General features: G+C 38.7%; 1 protein-coding gene across 1 annotated transcript; it reads left to right on the forward strand.

The window, feature by feature from the left end:
- The first annotated feature begins 3,944 nt into the window (after window positions 1-3,944).
- CHAMP1 (chromosome alignment maintaining phosphoprotein 1) lies at window positions 3,945-11,638 on the forward strand. The gene is made up of 2 exons (XM_015816478.1): window positions 3,945-3,954; window positions 7,777-11,638. Exon 2 carries the CDS (start codon window positions 7,803-7,805, stop codon window positions 10,887-10,889), a length of 3,087 nt encoding a protein of 1,028 aa, XP_015671964.1. The 5' UTR covers window positions 3,945-3,954; window positions 7,777-7,802; the 3' UTR covers window positions 10,890-11,638.
- Window positions 11,639-12,081: the final 443 nt, after the last annotated feature.

Here is a 12,081-nt window from a genome sequence, read left to right on the forward strand (position 1 = left end):
AGAAAAACAAGAAAGTCCAGTTGCCTCATGAAAAAGCATCTTTGGGATAACTATGACCTGGATGACTGAGAATCTCCATAGACCTGTAATCATACTTTTCATCACAGCAGCCAATTCTTACATAGATGCAGAAAATCAAATGACTAATTAAGATCAGCCCTCAGAAGGAGGCAATGGTAAACCACTTTTGAAAAACCTTGCCAAGATTTTGTTCAAGAATTGTGGAAGGAAAAATAAACTACTTCTTTAATGAGCTTAGTACATGAAGTTTCCAGTTACAATAAGATACAACTCAATAGAAGCCTTGAAAGTTTAAATGGCAACTTTGCAAACCAAATTAGCACTTGTTCTGCTAAACAAAATTACCTGAAGAACTTGCTACTAAGTTCATGGGCTCTTTCTTCAAATTAAACTTGTTACATAGTTAATTGCTTGTAGTTGGCAGCTTCCATTGAAATCAATGGAAGTTTGAAATGTTTATTCTTGGCTCAATCATATCAATCGTTCTCTTCTATGTTGCTGTAGTTAGGATTAGAAATATTTTCTGGAATGGGTAAGGTTTTGAGTGAGCACCAGGAAGACACCAACTTCAGCTCCACCCCCAGCCATGGGAACTCACTGAGGGTTTGGGCTAGTAGTTACTCTCAACCCAACCATCCTAACAGGGAGGTTGTTTCAGGAAAAAAAATGGACAAGGAAATGCTTTGAACATTATCTTGAACTCCAGAAAGAAAGGCAAGACACAAATACACACAAATAGGTTTTTTTTTCTTCCATTCAATCATATCTGATTCTTGGAGACTGCCGAGACAAGGCTCTTGGTAAGGTTTTTCAGAACTGGGCTGAAAGAAAGTGACTAGCATAAGATCATCTGGATGGCTTTGTGTTCAGGGCAGGACCAGAACTTTCAGTCTCCCAGTTACACTAATTCTTTCTCTTATATAGTAGAAGAGAACCTGTTTATACTGGATAAGAGAACCAGTTTTGTCTAGTGATTAAGGCATCTGCCCTATAAGTTCAAGTTGCCTTGGCCATGAAAGCCAGCTGGGTGACCTTGGGCCAGTCACTCTCTCTCAGCCCAATTCACCTCACAGGGTGGTTGGGGGGAAAATAGGAGGAGGGAATTGTGTTGGGTGTTTGCCACCTTGAGTTATTTGTAAAAATAATAAATGTGGGATATAAATAAATAAACCATAGCAGATTTTTAAAAGGAACTTAGATAATTCTCAGGTTCAGACATATGTGACTTTTGCATTGTGAATAGTGTTTTGTTTATATTGACACATACTTTTTTTTCTTTTAATGCTTTATCCAAATAAAAAAGAGAGAAAAATCTCTTAATAGGCTTATCTAATTTCTCAGAACAATCTGTACAGTATTTCAGTTCCAGTGGTTTACTATTGATTGTAAAGTTGTCAGCCACTAGAGGTCAGCAGACAAAGCTTTAGTTCAGGGGTGTCAAACTGCCAGCCCGCGGGCCGGTTGCATCATGTGGAGGCCACACTCACCCCAGCTCTGGCAATGCAAAAAAAGTAGCGATACGTCGCAACATGTCATGTGATGTGGCGAGTTTAACACCCGTGCTTTAGTTAATTAACTTTAAAAAATCTGGATAATACCTAAAAGTAAAAACAAATTATCCTTAATAATTGTGGCCATATTAGCTTTACATGCCTTGGAAAATACAACCGGATTAAAAAAAAATGTGCGTGCTTTTACTTTATGTTGAACTTTTACAACTTACAAAGGGACTTTTTACATGTTGAGGCCTCAGTTCCTTTTAACCACTAGATAATACTACCGTATATAATTTGATTCAAAACACACTGAGGAGTTATTTGTGCTTTCAGAACCTGAACTCTTATTATTCTTTATTCCAGATTTGAAATGGAGTTTCCATGTAGCAATTAGTCCATATTCAGAATTCTGAGATTGTCTTTTAAATTATCTTGAGTGATACATGAAACCAGATTTTTTCTTTTTTCCTGGAATTTTTTTTTCTTACAAGTCCTACATAGATTGGTTTCATACATTGTGCTAATCTATTAACTAAGGTTTAAAGACACACAGCCCCTCTCAATGTGCTGGTCCAAAGGTGATGAGCTTCCGGACTAACTGGGCCTGGAACTCATTGCCATTGGATTGATGCTCACCTCAGGAAAGCCAGCCTTGATAAAGGTAGTCCTCAATTTGATATATAAATCCAAAATTATGATTGTAGCAAATGAATAAACTTATTGTGCAAATATAGCATATTATGCAAATACAGGAAACTGTATAAAGGTAGTCCTCAATTATCATTCATTTAGTGACCAAAGTTTTGACAGCGCTAAAAGTGACTTACAACCAGGCCTCATGGTTATGACCATTGCAGTATCCATCATCACATTGATAAAAATTTGAGTGCTTGGAACCTGCACACATTTACAATGGTTGCAGCATTTTGCAGTCATGTGATCACCATTTGCAACCTTCACAGTAGGTTTCTGACAAGCAAAGTCAATAGAGGAAGCCAGATTTGCTTAATAATTGCAGCAAAAATGGTAATATAATCAGGCATGGTCACCTGAAGACTCAATCATTCCATCATCACTTGGTGATAATTGTGGTCTAAATCAGGGACTACCTGAATACCATTTCCTTTGTTTGCACAATATGCTAATTCATTTGCTACAAGTCAGTTTTGGATTCATATATCAAACTAAGCAAAGTAACTTTTCTAGAGCATGAGCCACACTTGCACTCTAAATAGATTGCACTTGAAAAATGGGAGACAAGACAAAATCCCTATCTTTAATTTTAAAATATATTTATTGTTCTTCCTGTAGTCAATAATTTTCCCATTTTTGTTATGTTATTTTTTTTAATAGCAGGTTCTAGAGGCACTGGTGGGAAGCCAAAGCCAAATCTACAGTGTGTAAAATTGTATTGTGTGAAGTTACAAAAGCATGACATTTGAAACAGTAAAAAATTAATTGTGGTATAAACTTTTAATGGGCTTTCAACATTAATTAGCACTGCATTCATATATACAATTTGGGAATAGAGAGCCAATTAAATAGTGAATTCACATGTTCAATTAAATGTTAAGTGTCTTATGTTGGTTTAAGCCTTGTTTAGGATCCTTGGATTCAAATGTATCTAGCTCATGAGGAGTTTGATCAATAATAATCCTTGAGAAAAGTTTATTCATTTTCTTTAATCAATTTTTAAAAGCTTCTAAGTTGATAGTCATTACTCCGACGAGGTGCTCAGTACAATTCCTAAACAGCAACAATTGTAGTAGTAGTAATAGTAAGAGTTAGACGGGACCTTGGAAGTCTTCTACTCCAACCCCCTGCTTAGGCAGGAAACCCTATACCATTTCAGACAAATGGTTGTCCAGTCTCTTCTTAAAAACTTCCAGTTGGAGCATTCACAACTTCAGGAGGCAGGTTGTTCCACTGATTAATTGTTCTAATTGTTAGGAAATTTCTCCCTAGTTCTAGGTTGCTTCTCTTTTTGATTAGTTTCCATCCATTACTTCTTGTCCTGCCTTCAAGTGCTTTAACTAACCCAATCCTCAGGATCCCCAGAATACACTGACCCGTGAACATAACCCACGGACTGAACGGGAACACTTCGCGGCCTCCCACTCAACTAAAAGCGCGCGAGCCCCTTCACCCTCAGAGGGCGCCATCCTCTTTTTGCCTGGCGCCTGCGCCAAGCTTAAGAACGGAGGCGGGGCTAGTTCCAAGCCTCCGTTGGGAATCAAGTGGGCGCCGCTAGCCAATCAACAAGCGGCTCTTCGGTCGCGTCAGCCCTCTTTTTTCTTTGTCCCATCCGCTGCGGTCGCCCCCCGCCCCTCGCTCCCGTCTCACTGGTCTGTCGATTCTGTCGCCATTGTCGAGAGGCTGTTCGGTCGGAGCGTCTCTCTCTCCCTTTCTCTCTCTGTCTCTCTATCGTTTTCTCCTGGTAGGTATTTTATCCCTTCGCTTGCTTGGCAACGGGAGGGAGGGTCGCTTAGTCTTCCGAGGGAAAGGGAATCGGGAAGAGCGCCTCTGCGAGGGTCGGACTCAGCGTGACTCTTGAGTCTCCCTACACCCCCCCCCCGCGCGTCCCGCCCTGCTCCGTTTTTCGCGTTGCCACCACTCCAGGTTTGTCCCTTTCGCCTTTCCGTCCAGAGCGCGTACGGCGCGCAACTGCCCAGGTTCAGGCGCTGTTTTCCCCCCAGTTTTCTTTGTGGGAGTCGCGGGAGCGCTGCCCCTCCCCATCCGGGGCCCTATCGGATTCCTGCCTCTGTTCAGCCTAAGCCAGGGGTAGGCAAGCTTGGCTCTTTTATGACTCGTGGACTTCAACTCCCAGAATTCCTGAGCCAGCATGGCTGGCTCAGGAATTCTGGGAGTTGAAGTCCACGAGTCATAAAAGAGCCAAGGTTGCCTACCCCTGGCCTAAGCTTTTAACCGGATTGATATATTTTCGAGATTGGGGGGGTGAGGGGGAAGAGAATGGCGTCAGGTTGCAGCATGTTCTCTTCCAGCGAGTAGAAACCTTTTCCCGAGTTTGGGGGCTCTCCAGCTGCGCCCGATTACAGCTCTCCTCCTCCTTGGCGAGCCATGTTTATGACCAACATGGAAGCTGTAGTCTAGCACAGTGTTTCTCAACCTTGACAATTTTAAGGCATGTGGACTTCAACTCCCAGAATTCCACAGCAATGCTGGCTGTGGAATTCTGGGAGTTGAAGTCCACATGCCTTAAAATTGTCAAGGTAGAGAAACACTGGACTCTAGCATATCTGGAGGGCACAAGGATACAGGCAGCAGTTAAACTATGATGCTATATTATATAGACAGCCATCCTGTTAAATTTCTCTTATGCGAAATCACAAATCTTCTAGGATTTGTTGTTACGTATGGAAAAAATCTTTAAACATGTGTCAGTCAGCTCTTTTTAAATACACTTATCCATTGTTTAAAAAGAAATGTAACAGCACATCCCACCAGGTTGCCAATCCCTGACCTTCCCAGCACTTGTTTTCTACTCTCTCTTTTAGCCACCAGTATTCTTGATCTCCACCTCTACAGCTGCTCAGATTAAAATAACCCCATTTTAGTCCCTGCATGGATCCAGCCTCAAATATGTAAATTTAAGTACGGCCTGGACTATTCAAAACTGACTGTTCTGCCCTTGGAACAATTTGTACAAATGAATATTTTGCACCTCCTTAGAAACCAGAAAACCACGAATTCTAGTCCTGTCTTAAGTGCAAAGCCAGGTGGATAAACTTTTTCTCTCAGCCCTAAAAAGAAAGCAAGGACAAACCACTTCTAAAAAAGGAAATTGCAGGGAGTTTCCTAAATAGTCCCTAAGAATGAAGATTGACTCCCAAAAAATTGCTAGTTTATTTCTTTATGGTTGAGTCTTGAAGATTTGATAAGAAAATGTTACTTAAATTGTTCTTAGTTCTTACTACAGGGATATGTATATTTTTCATTGGTGCAGTATCAGGAGGTTTGCTTTTGCTATCTGTTAGGACGTTTTCATGGTTTCCTAGTCTAGTTTATAGGCAAATTTCCTGGCGGTCTCCTGGTGAAGCACTAAGTAGGTATGATTCCTAGTACTTACGTTTTTTGAGATCAAGATTGTCTAGATATTACCACTTGGAAATTTCAAACCTTTATTATGTGAAAAGTTTCCATTCTTCCACAATCTATTTGCATTATCAAATATTAATTTTAAGATTAGATATGTCTCTGTACCAATTTTCATATTGATACAGAGGAATACAAGGAACGTGGGGGTTCCTTGTATTCCTCTGTATCAATATGGAAATTCTGTTCGTTGTCTAAAAAATTGAAAACTTTGGGAAAATGAAATCTTTCCTAATTTCGTTTTAAATGATTCATAAAGATAATGAAATAAATTATTCTATGCATTGAAATACCCCATTGCAAGAATTAAAATATGAAAGAACAGAGAAACTATTCTCAGCATAGACAAATCTTCAGAATAAATATGACAAAGTAGAAAATAATAATGATTCAGAATGTTAGTCTGACATCTTAAATTATAAATGTATTTTCTGAGGCTGTTTGTCTTTTTTAAAAAACCAAGCCTTAAAAATATCTCATGGTATAGGATTAAAATCTAGAATATATAACTTTTCTTCATTTATTGAAGTGTTGATGTTCAGATACAGTGTTCTGTTTTTAAATGTCTGACTTAAAAAAAAAAGTTTGGATGGGCAGTTTTTTTTATTACAGATAGTCCTCAATTTATGACCATAATTGAGCCAGGCAATTATGGTATTAAGTCTTCACGTGATACCACCACCCCCATCCACATTTATGACCTTTTTTTGTGGTGATTGTTAAGCAAATGCTGCAGTCATTAAGCAAACCTATATAGGCTATTTTTTGCCGGAAACCATAAGTAGACACTAGTTGTAAATAGCAATGTACCTGAAAGCGGTTATTACAGTTGTTCTCTGTAAACTAAACTGTTAAATGCTTTAATCTCTAAATCTCTAAATGGGTGAACAGAGTAAAAGAAACAGTATTTTCTTCTGTAAACCAGAACATACCTGTATAGAATTCAAATTCGTGACCATTTTGATGTTCTTTTGAATTTGAAGCAATGCTACAGTCAAAGGTCATTTAGTGAACACGAAATGTTTATTAAATGCTGAAATAAGATGATTTATCCAGATCAGATATAATGTCTGATCTATATAGTGTATAGTGCTCAAATAGTGTCAGGTTCCATTTGAGTGTACATTAATAACATGAATTATATATTATTTTTCTCAAGAAGCTAAGTATGCATTATATAATACATTATACATTAATTATTAATGTACAATTTATACATTATATTATATAGGAAAATAATGCATTGCATATAATTGTATATAATGCAGAAAATAATTTAGGTGTTTTGGATTATTTTTAACATAGCATCAGTAGACTTCATGCAATCCAACTCTCTTATTTTTCCCTTCCCTCTCCATTACACCTCCTGAATCTGCTATATTGTGTTAATAAGCACTATGATATCCATTCTAATAGAGTTGGATAAGTTTAAAGCAATATAAACATTAAATAAATAAATCATCTGTCTTTTAGGTATAATCACCAATTTTGAAATAAGGTCTCAACAAAATATGTTTCACTGTTTTAAGTAGAATATAATACTTTTACATATATTTGGTATTGAGCACAAGTTGCAAACATAAAATGAATTATTACATATTCCTCCATCTGGGGTTTGTTTATGGAACATTCCATCAGGCTGCTTATATGACCCCCTCCAAAAATAGTATAAAGTATATCAACAGCCAAATTGAGAACTACACTCAGCCTAATTCACAACCATGTATTTAAATAGATAAAGAGCAGTCTATTAATAATAGCTTCTTTCTTTTCCTTTCTTTTAGCGACTAGTTGGGTGTTCTTTATACAATGTTTATATTTTAGTCTTTCTACAACAAAATGAGCCATGTGGAACTGGTAAAAACAGCTTAAATTCATTAAAGTATGTTGATTCTTCTGTAAACAGTGCAGAGATTTATATTAAACCTTTGTATAAAGAATGAAGCGGTGAAAATATTAAATATTTTGTTCTCTAGCTGGGTTGTGGTAGTATAAAATTTAATTGTTATGAACCCATTTTTGTCTTTGGGTGAGCTGCCATTCAGAAATCAATTTATATTTTAAAAATTGAGCAACCATTTAAGAGTCAAATTATATTTTAACAATTTATGAACTAATTGTTTTTCTAAAAAAACTTTTATTTCAGGTATAGTGCAGTTTGCAGTCCGGAACATGTGTAGTGTTGTGCAATCTGACAGTAGAAAAATGGACATGTTGAAGATTTTGCATAAAACAACAGAAAGCCTAGAATGCGATCACTGCAATTTCAGAGGCTCTGACTATGAGAACATACAAATTCATATGGGTACTATTCACCCTGAATTCTGTGATGAAATGGATACTGCAGGATTGGGGAAACTTATATTTTACCAGAAAAGTGCAAAGTTATTCCACTGCCATAAATGCTTTTTCACCAGCAAAATGTACTGTAACGTCTATTATCATATCACGGCACAGCACTCATTGCCAGAGAAACAGAAGGAGGATCAGAAAGGTATGTTGGAAACGGAATCCCTCAAAAAGCCTCTCTTTGTGGAACCTCAAAAGCCTTCTCAATCTCCTGAAACACAAAAACGTACTGTGTCTCCCGATTCTCAAAAACCTGCTCCCCCTGAATTGCTAAAGTCTGATGTGGGACTACATTCCAAGACACAGAAGCCTACTTCAGCTACATCCATAGAATATCAGAAGTTTGTTTCAGTTGCATGTTTGGAAACACAAAAAACTACTATTGTACCAGAACTTCCAAATCCTATTCCACTTGTGTCCTCAGAAACACTGAAACCGCCTCTTTCTGTCACTCCAGAACCACTGAAGCCTGCTTCATTAGAGACTGCAGAGATACCAAAATCTCTCCCTGCTTTGTCATCGGAGCAACAGAAACCTGTGGCACCTACATACATTGAAACACAAAAATCCCTCCCTGTTGTAGAATCGGAAAAACCTGCTTCCCTTATATCTTCAGAACCACAGAAACCCATCCAACCTGTATCTCCAGAGGCCCAAAAGTCTGCTCATCCTGCATCTCCACCTTTGGTTATGTCTGAAACACAGAAATTTGCTCCATCTTTGTCTCCAGAGCCCCGCAGGCACTCTCCAACTCTGTCTCCAGAGCCCCGCAGGCACTCTCCGACTGTGTCTCCAGAACCCCGCAGACATTCACCTGCTGTATCTCCAGAACCCCGCAGGCACTCACCAGCTGTGTCTCCAGAGCTTAAGAAACCTATTGCTGGTCTGTCCACAGAACCTCGTAGGCATATTTCTCAGATGAGGAGGCCGGCTTCAGCACTTTCACCTGAACCACGTAAACCAGATCCTCCGCTATCTCCAGATCCCTGGAGACCTGTTCCAGAAACCTGGCGATCTGCTGGTAGTATTTCACATGAGCAGCAGAAATCTATTAATATTTCACCTTGGTCCTCAAAACCACCTGCATCAATGTCACTTGAGCCCAGGAAACCTGCTTCAGAACCCCGAAGGCCTGGAAATATGATGTCCTCAGAATCTCAGAAGTTTATGCCGGATACTTGGAAATCTACCTCCATGCCTGAATCTCCAAAATCTAGTCTTGCTTCCTCAGAACCGTGGAAACCCATTTCTTCTGTTTATCCTGAAGGTTGGAAACCTGTTTTGTCTCCTGACACTTGGAGGCCGTCACCATCTGTAGCACCACCTGCTCCTCCTCCAATGCCTGCAGAGCTGAGAAAACCTGGGCCCCCTATGTCATCTGATATTTGGAAACAGCCCTTCTTTTCTGAGCAACGTAAGCCTCCTCCTTCTGTATCTCCTGATCCTTGGAAATTTTCCTCTGAGTCCAGAAAATCTCCTTTCTTTCCAGAAACTCAAAAGCCAGCCACTTTTGTTTCCTCTGAGTTGCAGAAACGTGCTTTGTTTTCTGAATCCCGAAAACGGGCTCTATTTCCTGAACCCAAAAAATCTGTTCCTTCTGTTTCTACAGAAACACAAAAACGTTCGTTCTTCCATGAAGCTCACATACCTTTTCCTGAAACCCCCAAACAGGTTGCATTTTCAGAATCTCATAGACCAACTCCTGTCTCCCCAGATGTCGCAAAGCATTCCTTCTTCCCAGATTCTCAGAAACATGCTGTTGTTTCTCCTGAAATTCAGGAGCATTCTCCCTCCTTCTCAGACTCTCAGAAGCCACCTAGTCTTTCACATGAATTGCTGAAGTCTCCTGCAGTGTGTCTGGAAATCCAGAAACATGGTACTTTTGCTGAACTGCAGAAGACATCTCCGGATTCCCTCGAGAAACCAAGTTTCTTTGCTGAACCTGCAAAACATTCACTTTCACCTGAGGTCCAGAAATCAATTTCTTCAGATCAGAAGCCAGTGCAGAATACAGATATCCACAAACCAGTTGAACCAACAGGCGTGGAAGTTCACAAAAGTATCAATGATTTCAGTCAGCCTAGTGCACCTGTTTTTTCAGACTTGCAGACTCATAGTGAATCCAGTAATAAAGATTTCTCCACTGAGCATCCAGAAGGAGAAAATTCATTCAGTAGTTTGTTAATTCCAAAAGAGGAGTCCATACAACCCAAGGAACCTACAGAAGAAATATATACCTGCCCAAAGAAGAAAGCCAAGAAAGAAAATCCAGAGATTTCTAATACAGACTTAAATAGTAGTGAAAGTGGAAATATTGAAATAGAAACATCAGACATAAAGGAACAGGAATCCAACAGTGACCAGGAACAATTTGATACAGAGTCTCCTGACCAAAATAAAGAAACTAAAATCGATGTTACTCCTACTCAGCCTCAGTGTGTGTTGCAGTTTACAGAAGAGAAGGAAGCTTTCATCTCAGAAGAAGAGATAGCAAAATATATGAAGCGTGGCAAGGGCAAATACTATTGTAAAATCTGTTGCTGCCGGGCTATGAAAAAGGGAGCTGTTTTGCACCATTTGGTTAATAAACACAATGTGCATAGCCCATACAAATGTGATGTGTGTGGAAAGGCATTTCTTTTGGAATCTCACCTTAAGAACCATGTTGCTGCTCATAGTCAGAGTTTGCTTAAATGTCCACGTTGCAGTTTTGAGTCAAATTTTCCTAGAGGGTTTAAGAAACATCTAACCCATTGCCAAAGTCGCCATAGTGAAGAGGTCAATAAAAAACAGTTGGATATTTCTTCTGAGCCAACTAATCAGAACCGGCAGAGTGAAGAAGCTGGTAAGGTGCCAGAGGAGAATGCTGAACCATCAAAAGAATTCCTTAATGAACTGCAAACTGAATGAATTTGGTTTTGAAAATTCAGAAATCTCCAAATACATTGCATTGCAGTGTAGTCACTGATGTTGAATTTCAGTGTATAAAACTATATCAGCATATAGTAACCTTGATGGCAACAATTTGATGCATCGTTAAATGCATTTAAGCCACTAATTAATTAAACAGTTTTGTGTTTGCTTAACTGTGTTGCAATGTAACCATTATAATTACTTTACCAAAATAGCAGCACAACTGCCAAATTAATAAGCTTGTTCTGGATTGCACAGAATGTCATTTTTAAAACAGAAAGGAATAAAAATGGAAAAGTGAAATTCTAGCAATTCATCCAACCAAATCCAATTTTGTATTGTAAAAAGCCTGAAACAATAGGAGCATCCCCAAATGAGATCACTTTAAACCAGGGGTGTCAAACTGCTGGCCTGTGGGCCGGTTGCATCATGCTGAGGCCATGCCCACCCCAGCTCCGGCAATACGTCACAATACATGGCAACACGTCATGTGATGCGATGACACCCATGCTTTAAACCATGCATGAAGTAATCTTGTTTGCCTGCAGTTGTATGTTACAATTTTTTATGTGTACTTGAGTTCCCATTTCAGTGAATTGTTTGCTTAGGTTATTGAAATAGTTAAAAATTTTCTCACTGTATTTGAAACACAATATGTGTGAAATAACTAAAGTAATGTCAGATGTATTGGAAGTGTGTATGTGTTGTCTTGCTTTTAAGGAATGTTTTCTATTTTAACAATAAAAATAATTTTGTGTATTTGGAATTATTCAATTGTATGTGTAACTGATGTTCCATCAACATATTTCCAGCACTGTTTACAGTTACACAGGGCTCCTTGATTCAAATTCAGATTCCATACCACATTCAGTTATATTACGCATGATTTCCATTTTCTAAATAAGTATCTAATTTCGGAATAAATGGTGTCAGATGCAGCAGCAAGATAAAATTCAAGTACTGAATATATTGCCCTATAATGCTTTGTACAGAGCTGCTGGCTTCTTCAATATGCTTGGGGTTGGAATTATTGGGCTGATGTACTTTGAGATGAGAAAGCATTACAACACAGTTTTCTATACTTCCAGTGCTTGGATACATTGCTCTTGGATACATTGAGTTAAATCCAAACATTTGTTTTTACTAATAGAGGCATTTGTGTTTATTTTTTACATTACAGCTTTATAGA

Source organism: Protobothrops mucrosquamatus, unplaced genomic scaffold, assembly GCF_001527695.2.
Source record: "Protobothrops mucrosquamatus isolate PMUCROS unplaced genomic scaffold, P.Mucros_1.0 scaffold455, whole genome shotgun sequence".
NCBI classification, from domain to species: Eukaryota; Metazoa; Chordata; class Lepidosauria; order Squamata; family Viperidae; genus Protobothrops; species Protobothrops mucrosquamatus.